Source organism: Citrus sinensis, chromosome 3 (assembly GCF_022201045.2).
Source record: "Citrus sinensis cultivar Valencia sweet orange chromosome 3, DVS_A1.0, whole genome shotgun sequence".
Classification (NCBI taxonomy): domain Eukaryota; kingdom Viridiplantae; phylum Streptophyta; class Magnoliopsida; order Sapindales; family Rutaceae; genus Citrus; species Citrus sinensis.
The window spans coordinates 40,648,160-40,668,015 of record NC_068558.1 but is presented as its reverse complement, the minus strand read 5'-3'; the positions used below and the strand labels follow the sequence as shown (position 1 = coordinate 40,668,015).

General features: G+C 27.7%; 1 protein-coding gene across 2 annotated transcripts; it reads left to right on the top strand.

Annotated features, from left to right (window-relative positions):
- Positions 1–2,324: 2,324 nt before the first annotated feature.
- On the top strand, positions 2,325–5,808 carry LOC102618808 (ADP-glucose phosphorylase). Of its 2 annotated transcripts, none has more exons than XM_052438777.1 (3): positions 2,325–2,948; positions 4,739–5,029; positions 5,367–5,808. In XM_052438777.1, the coding sequence occupies exons 1-3, from the start codon at positions 2,454–2,456 to the stop codon at positions 5,625–5,627; spliced, it is 1,047 nt and encodes a 348-aa protein (XP_052294737.1). In that variant the 5' UTR covers positions 2,325–2,453; the 3' UTR covers positions 5,628–5,808. The 2 variants fall into 2 exon arrangements, with proteins under 2 accessions (XP_052294737.1, XP_006479103.2); XM_006479040.4 differs by having other exon boundaries at positions 2,330–2,954.
- Positions 5,809–19,856: the final 14,048 nt, after the last annotated feature.

Sequence of the window (19,856 nt, the reverse complement as noted above, 5' to 3'; positions counted from 1 at the left end):
TTAATAAAATTTAAATAAAATGACCATTTAATCATTGAATTTAAGGCTTTTTTTTACTTTACACCATAAATAATAAAATAAAAATTATTTTTAAATTATGAAATCGAATTTAAGGATTGGATTGATTGGGTGTTTGTGAATAATGGTTTATGGTAATTTGTGGATTTAGTTTGATTATATAAATTTGTAAAGATAACTTAAGAAGACAAATTAAAATATTTGTTAATTAAGGAAAAAAATAGTTTTAAGTTCATCTAATTGAATATTGGTAATAAAAATTTTTTTTTTTAATTTTAAGCTATTATTTTACTTTGTATTTAGCATATTAAATGTATAAATTGCCCTTGTGATGTCACTAATTGTAAACGGGAGTTTACGTTTTGATAGATGGTTGATAGAAATTACAAACTCAAGGTAGAAAACTGTTCATATTCAAACTTTTATAATATTTATGATAACAAATAAACTGAAGGTGGCTAGCTAATTAATTCTCTTTTATTTTTTGTTTAGTATGTTAAATATCTAAATTACTCTTGTAACTTAATAATGATACATATTGTAAATTTAGGGTAGATGAATGATGCAATTTAAAAGTATTGTAGTTTTTTTTTTTTATATATATAACAAGACAATTCAAAAGTATATGATTGATAATTTCTGATTATATTTTTATGTAGTTATATAGATTCACATGAATATGATCATATGTAAGTTAAATGTACTTCTTATTTTCTAAATCTTCAAATTTGGTTAAAAGTTTGATGATGAATACACGACTTCATACGACTTGTATGCATATGTATAATTCAATAATAACTCATAAAAAAGGTATGAAAGGGATATCATAAGACTGTAAACTTGTTAACTCATGGAAAATTAGATAAGGAATTGTAAATTGTAAAGATGGTAGACTCTGAAAGTGTTTTGATGAAATTTTATCAAAATTAGGGTTGGTTTGCAAGTTTATCATTATTATTATTTGTGATATTTGGGTTAGGGGAAAATTGTCACATATTGCGTATGATACTTGTCTGTAATTATATTAAGTAAAGTCCTACGGTAAGTAGACTCAAATCATCAACTACAAAGATGAATAGAGGAGGCGTCAATCAATTAAGCTAATAAATTATTGATATATTCATAGTTTTTTTTTTTTTTAAAGATGCTCTTGATATATTCATAGTTGATTTATCACGCATATCTAATTTGTACCTACAGCGGGAACACCATTAAATGATTAAAAAAGTTAACAAAATAGTCAATAAAATATTAAAATTGATTAATCTTGCGTGTCAAGGTTGGTGTTATTGAGATACCATTGTGAGGATATTGTCCCAAATTATAGTTGGGTCAAGTCAATCCAATTTATGCTTTGAAGAAAAAACAACAAGTAGATACAATTGGTGCATCAAGTAGACACAATGTGGCGTGAACCATTTATTTTTCTTTAATTATACTTTATATTTTTTCTTGTATTCATTACTTCACCGTTTCTAAACTCATGATTCTCTAGGAAACAATTGAAGGAAAAGTATAAGGCATCGGTAAAATTTCTACTATGATTATAATGATTGGTTAGTGATAAAAATATTATGTGTTATATGAAAAATAAATAGTTTTGATTTTAAGCATTCATTGTTTAACAAATCAAATTAATTTTTTTTTAGGAAATTCATAAAAGGAAATTAACCTAAGTTAGAATCTTGAAAAATATTTATCGATTGTGATAATTGGATTAGGAATGAGAGAGACGCTAATATTACTTGCTCATAACGTTAATGAAAAAGTTTACAGTTTTACATTAGAGGTGAGGTTCCTTAATTAAAATGTTTAAAAAGTGGGTTTACTTTGTGTTGCATGAAAATTTTGCGAATAAACACTTTTTGACAAATTTTTTAATTCATATCCTAAAATACATTTTAAACATCTTATTATTATTATTATTATTACGTATATCCATCCAGTAATTATATATATGTGTGTGTATATATATATATATTATGTATATCCATCCAGTAATTATAGAGGTGTATGTGTGTATATATTAATAAAGGTTGGAAGGTAGAATGCCTAAATTAATTTTTAAAGCTTTTCTGTCTCTTCCAAAGGCCAGTTAAAGAAACTATTTCAAATATATCTAATAGTAATTAAAATTATGGATTTTAAATTATTTGTGAACAAAGCATATTTTGTGACACTGGACCCCTCCAAAATCCAAATGGAGTAGTAAAGTAGCCAATTTAAAATATTTATGCTTTTTGTTTTTAAAATTTTACAAGTAAACGGGCCGGGTTAATGGGCTGTAACGGGTTTAGATCTTTAAATGATATGATTCGATAAACTCAGTTTACAAATTTTCCTTTGCTTTCTCACTAGCCAATCAAGCCTATTACACAATACAAAACTTAACAGCGTGATCAAGGCAACACAAAACGACGCAACATACGTAAGCAATGGCATCACCATCATCGACACAAACACAAAGTCGGAGCCCCGAAATCCGGAAAGATCCGGTTAACAACCGGTGGGTGATATTCTCACCCGCTCGAGCTAAACGACCCACTGACTTCAAAGCGAAATCCCCTCAAAACCCGAATTCCAGTTCCTCTTGTCCGTTCTGCATAGGCAACGAGCACGAGTGCGCACCCGAGATATTCCGGGTCCCGCCTGACCCGAAATCTGATTGGAAGATCCGGGTCATTCAGAATCTGTACCCTGCACTGAGCAGGGACATTGGGTGTAAAAAGGATGGTGACCCAGATGCCGAAATGAGGTGTACGGGTGATTTGGGTCGAGTTGTTACCGGGTTCGGGTTTCACGATGTTGTGATTGAATCCCCGGTTCATTCGGTTCAGCTGCAGGATTTGGAGCCGAGAGAAGTTGGGGAGGTTTTGCTTGCGTGTAAGAAGAGGATCGAGCAGATTAAAGAGTATGATTTGATTAAATACGTACAGGTTCTTTTTTTTTTCTTTTAAACCCTCAATTAGGTTTAAATTTAACTATTGTTATTATTATCATTTTTGTTTACTTTCACGTTATGTTTGCAGCTTAATTGCTCAGTGATGAGTTTTTATTGACGAATTCTGAGTAGGAGTGTTGTAGCTTTTATTCCATAGTTGTTGTACACTGGAATCAGCAGATGAGCTATTGGTATACGTCAATTGCGGGCATTCAAAATTAAATAGAAGCATAGTAGTTAACAAACACGCCCTTTGTGCTTAGTGGTATCTGTTTTCTAGTTACAACTATACCCTTTGTGTTTAGTAGTATCTGTTTTCTGTATGTGCGTGTGTGTAAAGTACAAATGCAGGCTTATCTGAAATATATAAACCGCAATAACTTTGACATCTTTTGATTTGCTGATGATAATCATATGGTGTTCCTGGCTGAAGTCTGTAGGTTTCTGTGTTTTAATGGTTCAGGCTGATTCCATGATTCGTCCCATTTATTTCCTTTAAATGACGCCAATGGTCTACAGAATGGTCTTTATCTTGCAAACATATTTTAATAAGTTCTTACACTGCATGTGACTTCTTTTATGATTTGCTCTTTTGCTTTGCGGAAATGGAATGGAAGTATGGTTTGTTTTGTTTTGAAATTCCAACAAGTTTTATGTTGTGAGTAAATGCAATTTCCCTCACCCATTTCTCCCCAACCTATATTTCCATTATATGTTTATTTATAATGCAAAACCCCCAGTGTTTTATTGTCTTGGTAATGAGTCTAACAACTTGGTTACGCTGCAACTGGTGAGACTTCAAGGAGTTGACTTAGATGGTCAAAGAGATGCGCTAGTTAACCAATGTCCCAATGTCTCCACCCCTCGAGTAATTGAGTTTTCTAGCAGAAGAGTGGTATAATAATATTAACCTTTCACTCCTTTACTAAATTACCATATATAAGTTGGGGCCACAACTTGAGTTCAAGCTATAAATAGCATATTGGGCAATGGTTACTTATTCCTTTAATCTTATTGGTAAAACTTCTTTTCAATCTGGGAATCATTTTGAGGTTCCGTGTAAGATAACACCAACCTCCAACACCTCATAGTAATATAGGTTGCATACAAGTTTAAACTCTCGCCAGGTCCCGCGTATTTCCTATTTCACATTTCTTGTCTCAAGAAGATAGATGTTTCTCCTATTAGTGCTCAGGCCATCCTGCCTCTACTTGTATGATTTCAGCTGCAAGTAAGGAAAATATTTGATCAAGTAAAATTGTTGATTAAAAGGGAAATTGAAGGGCATGGCCATTCTTGAGTTTTGCAGTTTATAATTGTTTAGGTGGACTGTGTTCCAAAGGGAAAAAGTCATATGTGCTTATTTTTCAAGTTTGAAAGGGATGCTTTACTATCGAATTTTCACCTGATTATAATATCTGATTTTCAATTTTATTCATACCACACATTTATTATATGCTATATAAGTAATAATTAGACACTATTAGACCTGAGCACAGTTAAACTTCTGGTGATTGTGAAGATGTTAGTTTGCTTTCATGTTCATATGTTTGTTGCTTTACTTTTGTCAATAGTTTGTGGTTTTAAACCTCTGGTGATCGTGAAGAAGTTAGTTTGCTTTCATGTTCATATGTGTGTTGCTTTGCTTTTCTCAATAGTTTATGTTTTTAAATATCTGGTGATTGTGAAGATGATAGTTTGCTTTCATGTTCATATGCGTGTTGCTTTGCTTTTGTCAATAGTTTGTGTTTCAAACTAATGTTGGTTTTATGCATTCAGGTGTTCAAGAACCATGGTGCTTCAGCAGGAGCATCAATGAGTCATTCTCACAGTCAATTACTGGCACTTCCAGTCATTCCACCCACCATCTCTGCAAGAATTAACAGTACGAAGGAATATTTCGATCAGAGTGGAAAATGCTGTCTTTGTGAAGTTCAACCCAAGGACCTTCAAATAGATGTTACTACACATTTTATTTCCATTGTTCCTTTTGCTGCCACATTTCCTTTTGAGATATGGATTATTCCCCGAAATCACTCTTCTCATTTCCATGAGCTAGATAACGAGAAGGTGAGTTTCGATGCTTCTGATTCTCTGTTTTTGTAGTTCCACCAATGAATTGATTTTGTGTTTGATTGTCAGATATTTAATGCAATTGTAAACTCAAGACATAGGTTCTTATGGTTCTCCTAATACTGGGAACACTGTGTTAAATGGTGTGGTTTGAATGCTTGCTCGTAAACTATGCCTCATATGCTTTTGGGGTTATATTTTTATGAAGCATAGTTTAAGTGTGCAGATGTCATATAATGTCAAATGGGCCTTTATCAATTTTTTGGGGGGCATATTCAGCATTCTGTTGTGTAATCTGAATTCTTACACCAATGTTTTATGTACAATTTTGCAGGCTGTTGATCTCGGGGGTTTGCTGAAACTCACGCTTAGAAAGATTTCTGTGCAATTGAATAACCCGCCTTTCAATTTCATGATCCAGACAGCTCCACTTCAAGCCATTGATACTCAGTTAGCCTATATACACTGGTTTTTACAAATCGTACCTCAATTAGCCGGTGTTGGGGGTTTCGAAATCGGTACAGGTTGTTACATAAATCCTGTTTTCTCTGAGGATGCTGCTAAAGTTATGCAGGAAGTTAATGTTCCAAAGTAGGCATGCACAAATTCTAATTAATACTGGAAATAAAAAAAATCATAGTTTCAAGTGGAATACAAGTATTACCATTGGAATAAGGAGATCTCCTGGTTACCATTTGAAATGCCTGTAATCTCTCAAATCTCAAATATATTGATGATTTGTTTGCTGACAAAAAGTGAAGCATATTCTTTCATAAGGCTGCTCTAGCAAAAAGTTCCGGGTCGGGCTGTAATGCAGTGCTGCATGTCATGCAGCTGCCTTTATTATTTTTTTAATAATGCGGATGTAACCGGCCACCGATTCGCTCCTTTTAATCGCTTAAAGCGGCAAATGTTAAAAGAAACTATCATAGAACTCCCTCATTTTAGGAAATATTAAGATAATCAATTCAAAACTAGTAAATTATCAAAGACCCCCTCAACTTTACACCAAAAAAATACTTCCTTTTTCTTTTGATTCATGGAAAATATAGTTAATATATTTAACTTATATCCTAAAAGAAACATAATTAAATAAAATTAATTGGACTAATATATTTAAATAAAAATAATTATATTATTTTTCTTAATATTACATTATAAATTTAATGATATTTTGCCTTAAAAAATGTAACTTATGTACTAATGAGAATACTATTTAAATATAATAAATGGAAATAATTATATATTAATTAAAAAATTTAATTTATTAATTGCACTATTTTTAATATTATGTAATAAATATAATGATATTTTGCTTACAAAACTATCAAAATAATTTTATCAACTTTTAATTACATTAGAATCCGAGTATCTAAACATATAACGAAATCGATTTATTTCCAGATATTTAGAAGAAATCAATTCCAGGATCTCACGATTCACATTCAAGGACTTAAATCCCTACCTACTAAAATGAGGACAATATTTATCCAACTATCAAATAATTATCATTCCAAACATCGTAATTACCCCTCAAATGTTGTTGTTGTTATTATTAGTGGCCAATATTAGTATGTTTTATGTATACCCTCTAAAACAAATATTCATATATTACAAAAATATAAAGCATCTAATATTTGATATTTTTAAATAAAACTCATAATCAATCTCTTGTGCAAATTAATTCATACTATCTTAAGTGAGATTAATTATTTTATTTAATCCTTTTTGCTATAATAATTTTTTTGTTAAACATTAATCAAATTCATAATGGTACATAACATGGATAATTACAATTTGAATGCAACTAATATTGAATAATGTTGTATTATGTTATACTTATAGTTATATAATTTAAGCATGACAGTTATATTTCTAAATTAAATTAAATTATTTGAGTAACATTGCACTCACTATATGGGTACATGATTTGTCTACTAAATGATGTGCAAGTATTATAAAATATGTTCAATCTTAAATTTATATCTATATTTTTTTGAAATTAAGTTAATTTATATCACAACCAAAAAAAATTAAATTATTTAAAAATATGAAAAATATAAATTCATTTTCATAGTAAGCAGTATGTTTTACTAAATTTACTTTTAAAACATTTTATGCCATTGGGGAGAAATATAGTCTTTTAAATTCATTTTTATTTATACGTCTTAAGCTTGTTATAATCTTTGCCACATGAAATATGTTTTCACTGTAATTCTCGCTAAATTTAATTTATATACTTTTATTCTAGTGGTAAAAGAAATTGAATTTGAATATAATTTTTTCAATTTAGTTTTTTTTAACTGATTAAGCATCATGTTACTGTATTACACAGATATTTACAACTGTTATAACAGCAGATTATTACACTGATATTTACAATTAGATATACAAACTGAGACTTATATTATTACATTTTAAATTCTATGAAGTAAGTGCCCAGACAAATAACCCTCACGGAGGAGGAGTGTCTCCACTCCACTTGTATTTCGTAAGGGAGAAAAATTTTACAAATAATCTCCATATAATTATGTTTAATTAAGGGAGTTTGAGTCTATGAGGACTCGAATTATTGCCCTCATAGTCATGTTTTACTTTAATGGTGTGTTTACTTCATGGAATGAGGAATGAGAATGAAGGAATAAAAATGAAACATATATTTACTTGGCAAAATGTAATTTGGGAATGAGAATAAAATGTGTGGGTCCCACACAATTTGGGAATAAGGAATGGGAATCTCATTCCCGGGGGTTGGGAATGTGAATGAAATATATGTTTACTTTTGTATTCCTCTAATTTTTTCATATTTTCTAAATTACCCTCATTCAAATCACAATTAATTTTATTATTTTAATTTATCAAAAATTTATTATTATTTTAAATGTCATTAATGATAATTATTATTATTATCAAATTTTATTAACTTTATTATTTTAGTTATTATTAATTATTTTTATTTTTATTATTAATATTATCATTATTAACAATAAAAATAATGATAAAAATAATAATTAATAAAAATAATTAATTTATCATTATTTTTATTATTATTAATAAAAATAATAATAAAAATAATTAATAATAACTAAAATAATAAAGTTAATAAAATTTAATAGTAATAATAATCTAATTTTCATTATCTAGATATAAAAATGATATTAATTAAAAATAATAATAAATGTTAATAATAATATTAATAAAAATAATATTAACAATAATTAATAATAATTAAAATAATAAAGTTAATAAAATTTAAGAATAATAATAATAAATGTTAATAATGATAATATTAATAAAAATAATAATAACAATAATTAATAATAACTAAAATAATAAAGTCAATAAAATTTAATAATAATAAATGTTAATAATAATAGTAATAATAAAAACAACAATAATGATAATATTGTTAATAATGATAAATTAATTATTTTTATTAATTATTAATACTATAAGTATTTTGGTAAATTGATTTTCATTCACATTCCTCATTCCCATTTATTTTGTCAAGTAAATACATCAATGACATTTCAGCACATTCTCATTCCCATTTATTTTTGCCGAGTAAACATTAAAATCGCATTCTCATTCCAACTCATTCTCATTCCCAGCCCATTCCTATTCTACCACATTCTCATTCTATGACGTAAACGCACCATAAGGTCAATGGTTCACCACTGGGCTAAAGCCTAAGTGGCTAATTTAGCTTAATAACAACTAAATTTACTCCCATGGATTCAAACATCAACTATTTTGTTTTTAATTCAAATGATTTACAACTGCATTAATTAGTACCCACAACGTGATTATTAATATACTTACAAAGTAATATATCTCATCTATATTAAATTATCAATATATTTGTAGAAAATTAATTTTATATTAGCACAAAAGTTTAAAATATATCTTTTTTATGTAAAATTTATACATAGAAAAATTTTGGCAAGTAAAACTACCGCCTCAATGAAAATATTATTTACAAATTACAAAAATGAATTTTTAGATTTTGAATGGTCACAACAAATTTATCCGTGGAAGTTTTGTCATACATCATCACTCTTTTGTAACTTGCAAAAATCAATTGCATAATCAAAATGTTAATGATATCCATCGAGTGCAAAAATAGCGTAGGACATATGTACATTCTTATTATATTTAATTATAAATCCCACAGGATATGATATTAATAATAATAACTGTAGTAATATCCAACAAGCACACAGAAAAAAAAATAGAGATGCTCAACTAAAATAGATTAACTAAACTTTAATCTTGTAAATTAAAGTATTTTTGTAACTTAACTTATATCATCATAGCTTTAGAAGCATAGCAATTGCAATCCTTCTTACTTGTTATTTATTTATTTACCGTTGACGTTATGAAAAACTAAAGCAATTAATTTGAAAAGTAAAGAGAAAGATGAAAATAAATGCATAGATTTATTTTTAATATAATTAAACGCTATTAATTAAAATGATTACAATGAGAATAGATATGTATAAAAGTTAAAAGCTCAAGTATACATACAATCAAACTCAAAAGATTGCATGAAGTAATGAAGATGAAAAAAAAAAGGACTTAGATTATGGACTCAAAATGTTGAAAATGATGAAGGGTTGCAATAAAAAAATTCTTAGTATTATGTGGTAAATTGATATTTGTTAAAATAGTAAGGGGTCAACCATAATTTGCCTTATTGATATTATTGTTATTTTCAACAAGTAATTTATTATTAGTAAAAAAAAAGAACCTGAAACATGTACTGGTAGTGTTGGAATATAATAAAAATAATAGGAACATAAAACCATTATTAGAGTTTAACAAGAGTTGAGGAGCATAACTTAAAAGTTTGAAGAACTTAACAAAAATATGATAAAGTTTAATAATAAGTCGAGAACTAGAAAATAAACTTGAAATATCTAAGTAAAATGTTAGAAATCAATAAAAAGAGTTGGAATACAGAACCAAAAAGTTGTGGGAACAAGAGTAGAAGAAGTTAACCTAAAAGTTGAAATAACTTATCATGAATTTGATAAATTCAAACACGAAATAGGGATCTGAAAAGTAAATTTGACATATTTACCCAAAATTTGAAATTCAATGAAAAGAGTAGAAATATTGAACAAAAAAGTTGTGAAAAGATAAGTTGGAATAACTTAGCGATAACTAGATAAAGTCTAACAGGATATAGAGATATAAAAAATAAACTTGAAATGTTAACCTAAAAATTTGAAATTTAATAAGAAGAGTGGAAATATAGAACAAATAACTGGTGGAAAAATGAATTGAAACAACTTACCAAGAATTTGATAAATTTTAATGGAAAGTGGGGATCTAAAAATTAAACTTGAAATTTCCAAACAAAAAGTGGGAATTCAATAAAAAGAGTAGGAATATAAAACCAAAAAGTGGTGGAAAAAAGAGTTGAAGAGGTTAACCTAAAATTTGGAAAGAGTTACCAAGAATATGATAAATCCAACAATAATTAGGGATCAAAAAATAAACTTGAAACATTCACGAAAAATACTTAAATTAAATGAAAAGAGTAGAAATATAGAACAAAAAAAATGGTGAAAACAAGAGTTGAGGAGCATAACTTAAAAGTTCGAAGAACTTAAGAAAAATATGATAAAGTTTAACAATAAGTTGAGATCTATAAAATGAACTTGAAATATTTAACCAAAATATTAGAAATTAATTAAAAGAATTGGAATACAAATACAAAAAGTAGTGGGAACAAGAGTGGAAGAAGTTACCCAAAAGTTGAAATAACTTAACAAAGATTTGATAAATTCTAACGCAAAGTAGGGATCTAAAAAGTAAATTTGACATATTTACCCAAAATTTGAAATTCAATAAAAAGAGCAGAAATATTGAACCACAAAGTGCTGGAAAAATAAGTTGGAACAACTTAACGATAACTAGATAAAGTCTAACAGGATATAGAGATATAAAAAATAAACTTGAAAAATCAACCTAAAAATTTGGAATTCAATAAGAAGAGTGGAAATATAGAACGAATAACCGGTGGAAAAATAAATTGAAACAACTTACTAAGAATTTGATAAATTTTAATTGAAAGTGGGAATTTAGAAATTTAACTTGAAATTTCCAAATAAAATGTTGGAATTCAATAAAAAGAGTAGGAATATAAAACCAAAAAGTGGTGGAAAAAAGAGTTGAAGAGGTTAACCTAAAATTCGGAAAGAGTTACCAAGAATATGATAAATCCAACAATAATTAGGGATCAAAAAATAAACTTGAAACATTCACGAAAAATACTTAAATTCAATGAAAAGAGTAGAAATATAAAACAAAAAAAATGGTGGAAACAAGAGTTGGGGAGCATAACCTAAAAGTTCGAAGAACTTAACAAGAATATGATAAAGTTTAACAATAAGTTGAGATCTATAAAATGAACTTGAAATATTTAACCAAAATATTAGAAATCAATTAAAAGAATTGGAATAAAGAACCAAAAAGTAGTGGAAACAAGAGTAGAAGAAGTTAACCCAAAAGTTGAAATAACTTAACAAGAATTTGATAAATTTTAACAGAAAATAGAGATCTAAAAATTGAACTTGAAATTTCTAAACAAAATGTTGGAATTTAATAAAACGAGTAGGAATATAGAACAAAAAAGTGGTGGAAAAATAAATCGAAATAATTTACCAAAAACTAGATAAAGTTTAACAAATTGTAGAGATATGAAAATAAACTTGAAATATCTATCAAAAAATATGGAAGTTGATGAAAAGAGTGGAAATATAGAACCAAAAGCTAGTGGGAAAATGAGTTGAAACAACTTACAAAAATTTAGATAAATCATTACTAGAAATAGGAATTTGAAAAGTAAACTTGAAATATGCATTATAAATATTGGAATGTGACAAAATAAGTAGGAATGTAACCATTTTGTGATATGTTTATATTTTTTGTACTATTTTTAAATTTTAAATTATTACAATCTTTTTCCTTATTTAATTAAAATTTTACTCTTTTTTTTCCAAATTTTTTCATAATTTTTTCACATTAAAAACAAATAAAAATATAATTTTCATTATATTATCCGGTTAAAAACCGGTTGTACCGGTTGCATGCATGTGCTGTATGAGATACAGCGCTGCATGGTAGGTTGACTCAAAAGTTCCCCATGTGTTCGTCAGATTCGTTTCCTTTAATGCCGTCCGATGCATCCAACTTCTAATAATGCAATTATGCAGTCGTCAACGTGAAGCTAGAGTCCGAAAGGAAGCAGAATTTTGTTTTTTAAAAGTAAAAAATCAATAATGTTAGCATTTCTTTTTTCTTTTAAACCTTTCATTAATCTGATATTTTTGAAAAAAAAAATGTTTTGAAAATATTACACAATGGAAAATTGTTATGGAGCAACGTGGACAGGTGGTGTGGAGATATTTAAAACAAACTTATGGTCTTGTCGGGCTAGCGTTGTGCTTCTACCTATTTTTAAAGGGTCGGGCTGTAATGCGGCGCTGCATGTTATGCAGCTGCCTTTATTATTTTTTTAATAATACGGATGTAACCAGCCACCGATACCCTCCTTTTAATCGCTTAAAGCGGCAAATGTTAAAAGAAACTATCATACAGCTCCCTCGTTTTAGGAAATATTAAGATAATCAATTCAAAACTAGTAAATTATCAAAGACCCCCTCAACTTTACACCAAAAAAATACTTCCTTTTTCTTTTGATTCATGGAAAATATAGTTAATATATTTAACTTATATCCTAAAAGAAACATAATTAAATAAAATTAATTGGACTAATATATTTAAATAAAAATAATTATATTATTTTTCTTAATATTACATTATAAATTTAATGATATTTTGCTTTAAAAAATGTAACTTGTGTACTAATTAGAATACTATTTAAATATAATAAATGGAAATAATTATATTAATTAAAAAAAATTAACTTATTAATTGCACTACTTTTAATATTATGTAATAAATGTAATGATATTTTGCTTACAAAACTATCAAAATAATTTTATCAACTTTTAATTACATTAGAATCCGAGTATCTAAACATATAACAAAATTGATTTATTTCCAGATATTTAGAAGAAATCAATTCCAAGATCTCACGTTACACATTCAGGGACTTAAATCCCTACCTACTAAAATGAGGACAATATTTATCCAACTATCAAATAATTATCATTCCAAATATCGTAATTACCCCTCAAATGTTGTTGTTGTTATTATTAGTGGCCAATATTAGTATGTTTTATGTATACCCTCTAAAAACAATATTCATATATTACAAAAATATAAAGCATCTAATATTTGATATTTTTAAATAAAACTCATAATCAATCTCTTGTGCAAATTAATTCATACTATCTTAAGTGAGATTAATTATTTTATTTAATCCTTTTTGCTATAATAATTTTTTTGTTAAACATTAATCATATTCATAATGGTACATAACATGGATAATTACAATTTGAATGCAACTAATATTGAATAATGTTGTATTATGTTATACTTACAGTTATATAATTTAAGCATGACAATTATATTTCTAAATTAAATTAAATTATTTGAGTAACATTGCACTCACTATATGGGTATATGATTTGTATACTAAATGATGTGCAAGTATTATAAAATATGTTCAATCTTACATTTATAGCTATATTTTTTTGAAATTAAATTAATTTATATCACAACTAAAAAAATTAAATTATTTAAAAATATGAAAAATATAAATTCATTTTCATAGTAAGCAGTATGTTTTACTAAATTTACTTTTAAAACATTTTATGCCATTGGGGAGAAATAGTCATTTAAATTCATTTTTATTTATACGTCTTAAACTTGTTATAATCTTTGCCACATGAAATATGTTTTCACTGTAATTCTCACTAAATTTAATTTATATACTTTTATTCTAGTGGTAAAAGAAATTGAATTTGAATATAATTTTTTCAATTTATTTTTTTTAACTAATTAAGCATCATGTTACTGTATTACACAGATATTTACAACTGTTATAACAGCAGATTATTACACTGATATTTATAATTAGATATACAAACTAAGACTTATATTATTACATTTTAAATTCTATGAAGTAAGTGCCCAGACAAATAACCCTCACGGAGGAGGAGTGTCTCCACTCCACTTGCATTTCGTAAGGGAGAAAAACTTTGCAAATAATCTCCATATAATTATGTTTAATTAAGGGAGTTTGTGAAATGCAAGTAACGCAACCCAAGAGGGGGGTGAATTGGGTTTTTAAAAATAATGCAATACGATTCGCACAATAAATCAATCTAACGCCTTAATGAAATAGAGAACAATAAATTCAAGCAAGCGTAAAAATAAAAAGAGCAAGGGAAGAGAAAAACAAACACGCGGATTTTTACGTGGTTCGGCAATCCCCGCCTACGTCCACGCCTCCAAGCCAACCGAGCTCGAGGATTTCACTATCTAAGCCTCCCAAGGCTTCAAGTTTTTACAATTGACTTTCAAGGTGTCAATGAACCTTTACAACCAAGAGATTATCTCCCCAATCTCTTCACCCCAAGTGTTTCCCACACTTAAACACTCACAATTTGGTAAGGAATGAAAATTACAACAAAAACTCTCTTTAAGAGTTGATATGCAACTAATAGCTCAACAATGATTCAATCAATAATGATTTGCGTCTTGGAAGCTCAATATATGTTGTATGATCTTATATTTGCATGTATTGGTGCTTAAAATGAAGTTTGAGTTGAGTTTTTATAGTGGAAGCCCAAAAACTAGCCGTTATAGGCAAATTCCAGCGCTCAAGCGGTTAGTCGCTTGATTTATCCGGCTAGCCGCTCAGGAACAGTAATATTACCGTTATAATATGGCCCAAAACGTCAGAAAAATTTGCAAATAGGTCCAATTTCAGAACTTCTCAAGAATAGTGTCTTTCCCAAACTTTTTAAAATTATGATATGACCCCAAAGATTTTATTGTTTCGCACAAAGGTCCTTTTCAACATAATACCCATATTTTTCAAAGTTCTCAAAATCTTTCACTTTAGTTCAAAATATTCATAAATTATAGTATGGCCCAAAATATTTAAAATGTTTAAAAAAACATCCAACTCCGAAATTTGATACTTATTAAAATCAAAGATTTCAAATCTTAGCATTTAAGTCCAATTTACTTAAATCCACAAAATACTTTACTTTATAAAAATAAAATATTTTAGTTTATGAAAAGTATTTAATTAAATTAATTTCTTGAGCTTCTCAAATGCTAAATCATGCATCAATTAAATCATACCGGCTTTACAAGAATTTTTCGCAATAATTCGTCCGTTGAGCTCTAAGCTTTATTCTTGATTTCGCCGTTGTCCGTTGAGTGTCTTCAATCTTGATTTCACTTGATTCACTTGCATAAATATTATCCTTCAAAAACTAGTGTAAATGTGAAATACAATATTTATTATTTTTACTTAAGACACATGTTTGTTATCATCAAAATTACATTATGTGTAGCCCTTTAGGCTAACAATCTCCCCCTTTTTGATGATGACAAACATCTCATGTATTTTGATATTAAACTTCCCCTTAATACATGGCATACATGATTAAACACATAAATCAAAAACTCCCCCTGAATATTTGATTTATATAATTTGAAAGCTCCCCCTTAATATTTCAAAAACATGCATAAATGCTTGAAATACAAAAAATATGTATTACATGTCTTCATATTCAAAATACATGACTTCTCCCCCTTCATCATCAAAATTACTAGTAATTCATGCTAAGACCGAAAATATTTAACCAAAATATCATTAGAAAAAAAAAAAACCCATCATGTTTATTACCCTCTTAAAAAAAATAGAAACATGCAATTGAAAAAAAAGATCATAAAAAATGATTCAAGAAAGATATTACCAATTGTGTGCGAGCAAAAATTTCGGCAGAGTCTCCCCTTAAAAATGAACAAATCTTCAAATACACAATGTAATTAAAAACACTTCCATATAAGCTTAAGAAACAAACCAACAACTCCACCAAGTCATCAAGCAACACATAAGAATTAAGCATAAAACATCATCCAAATATAGCATTTCCGAAAATCAAATAACAAGATATCATCCGCAAATGAAAAAAAAAAAAACAACAATGCATGAATAAATGTAGTGCAGAGTGACAAATAACAAAATAAAATAAAGTACTAAGGAGATGGTGGATGTGAGGAAGAGGATGGGGATGGAAATCCAAGGGCTGCAAAAAGTTGCTGCTGGCCATCAAGAAGCTGCTGCTGTTGAGCAAAGAGACGCTCTCGCTCGGAAATGGACTGAAGTTGAAAAGCTTCAAGCATAGACTGGAGTCTGTCTTGCCGCTCAGAAAGTGAATCCACTTTAGTTAACAGCTGCTGCAACGGATCCTCAGAGTCAGCTGAAGTAGAGTGGGAAGGACCCTCGGAAGGTGGAGGATTTGAGAGATATGGAGCACTAAGATCACGAAGCAAGTGTGGGGGACGGACATCGTTAAAGAAACGATGATCTGAAGGAGCAAGTTCCGTAACCTTTTTGGTTCTTTGATCTTTATGCCAGCTATCATCCCTCCAATAGCTGGGATGATAAAAATAAAATATTTTTATTTATGAAAAGTATTTAATTAAATTAATTTCTTGAGCTTCTCAAATGCTAAATCATGCATCAATTAAATCATACCGGCTTTACAAGAATTTTTCGCAATAATTCGTCCGTTGAGCTCTAAGCTTTATTCTTGATTTCGCCGTTGTCCGTTGAGTGTCTTCAATCTTGATTTCACTTGATTCACTTGCATAAATATTATCCTTCAAAAACTAGTGTAAATGTGAAATACAATATTTATTATTTTTACTTAAGACACATGTTTGTTATCATCAAAATTACATTATGTGTAGCCCTTTAGGCTAACAGTTTGAGTATATGGGGACTCGAACTATTGCCCTCATAGTCATGTTTTACTTTAATGGTGTGTTTACTTCATGAAATGGGGAATGAGAATGAAGGAATAAGAATGAAACCTATGTTTACTTGACAAAATGTAATTTGGGAATGAGAATAAAATATGTGGGTCCCACATAATTTGAGAATAAGGAATGGGAATCCCTAGGGGTGGGCAAATTCGGTTTGGATCGGTTTGGGACATATTCTCAAACTGATCCAAACTAATCGGTTTGAAATATTTTCAAACCGATATCAACCTAAAATTTTTTCAAACCGAACCGATCCAAACTGACTGGATCGGTTTGGATCCGGTTTGAACTTATTAGCTAAAATTTCACTTCTTTTATATTATTTTACCTAAATTATTTGTTATTATTTTGTGTCTGTAATCTAAATTGATACCTCTTTTATATTATTCACATCTACTTTGATATCTACATAACAATTCAAAAATACATCCATACAAGTTTACAGCATAATACATCCTAATAAACAAGTTCTTAACCTGTTCATTCAAAACAAACTCACAAAATTAAAATAAACTTGAACAACATTTGACAATTAAAATATTGTGCATCTTGTCCGTCAAAATTTATAGCCCAATTACTTTTCATTTGCCAAAATCTGCATAAAATGATAAATATAATTAGTTAGATTGCTTAACTTAAAATATAATGTAATTATATAATATTTCTGGATTGGATCGGTTTGAATCGGTTTGCAATCCTTCCAAACCGAGTGATGTCGGTTTGCAATCCAATAAATCGAAACCAGTTTTTTTACTAATGAAACCGATCCAAACCGATCCAAAAGGTCGGTTTGGATCGGTTTGGATCGGTTCGGTTAAAATATGCCCACCCCTAGGAATCCCATTCCCGGGGGTTGGGAATGTGAATGAAATATATGTTTACTTTTGTATTCCTCTAATTTTTTCATATTTTCCAAATTACCCTTATTCAAATCACAATTAATTTTATTATTTTAATTTATCAAAATTATTATTATTATTTTAAATGTCATTAATAATAATAATAATAATAATAATAATTAATAAATTTTATTAACTTTATTATTTTAGTTATTATTAATTATTTTTATTTTTATTATTAATATTATCATTATTAACAATAAAAATAATGATAAAAATAATTAATTTATCATTATTGTTGTTATTATTATTATTAATAAAAATAATAATAACAATAATTAATAATAACTAAAATAATAAAGTTAATAAAATTTAATAGTAATAATAATCTAATTTTCATTATCTAGATATAGAAATGATATTAATTAAAATAATAATAATAATAATATTAACAATAATTAATAATAATTAAAATAATAAAGTTAATAAAATTTAATAATAATAATAATAAATGTTAATAATGATAATATTAATAAAAATAATAATAACAATAATTAATAATAACTAAAATAATAAAGTCAATAACATTTAATAATAATAAATGTTAATAATGATAATATTATTAAAAATAATATTAACAATAATTAATAATAACCAAAATAATAAAGTCAATAAAATTTAATAGTAATAATAATAATCAGCATTTTTTCTCGAAGTATTGATCAACATTTCAAACATTTAAAGACTTTTTATCTTGTTACAAAAAAGACTGGATTAGCCCTTTCTAGTTCAAAAATTTCTTTATTCCAAACAAAGGTCCGGTTCCTTGGTCATCATATTTCCAAAGGAACTATCACTCCAATAGACAGATCACTTTTGTTTGCAGATAAATTCCCAGACAAAATTCTGGACAAAACCCAATTACAAAGATTTCTTGGTAGTTTAAATTATGTTCTCGATTTTTGCCATAATATCAATAGAATGTCTAAACCTTTGCATGATAGGTTGAAAAAGAATCATGTTGCTTGGTCAGAAGAACATACCAAAGTTGTTAGATTAATAAAGCAATCTGTGAAAAATATTCCATGCTTATTTCTTGCAAATCCTGCATTACCTAAAATTGTTGAAACTGATGCATCTGATATAATATTATTATTACTATTAAATTTTATTGACTTTATTATTTTGGTTATTATTAATTATTGTTAATATTATTTTTAATAATAATAATAATAATAATAATAACAACAACAATAATGATAATATTGTTAATAATGATAAATTAATTATTTTTATTAATTATTAATACTATAAGTATTTTGGTAAATTGATTTTCATTCCCATTCCTCATTCCCATTTATTTTGTCAAGTAAATACATCAATGACATTTTAGCATATTCTCATTCTCATTTATTTTTGCTGAGTAAACATTAAAATCGCATTCCCATTCCAATTCATTCTCATTCCCAGCCCATTCCTATTCTACCACATTCTCATTCCATGACGTAAACGCACCATAAGGTCAATGGTTCACTACTGGGCTAAAGCCTAAGTGGCTATTTTAGCTTAATAACAACTAAATTTACTCCCATGGATTCAAACATCAACTATTTTGTTTTTAATTCAAATGATTTACAACTGCATTAATTAGTAGCCACAACGTGATTATTAATATACTTACAAAGTAATATATCTCATCTATATTAAATTATCAATATATTTGTAGAAAATTAATTTTATATTAGCACAAAAGTTTAAAATAATCTTTTTTATGTAAAATTTAGACATAGAAAAATTTCATCTTGGCAGGTAAAACTACCGCCTCAATGAAAATATTATTTACAAATTACAAAAATGAATTTTTAGATTTTGAATGGTCACAACAAATTTATCCGTGAAAGTTTTGTCATACATCATCACTCTTTTGTTATCCTTTTTATTAATTCGAAAACTTTCACATTTTTTTCTAATTTCTACCGAAAATATAAATACTCACATTG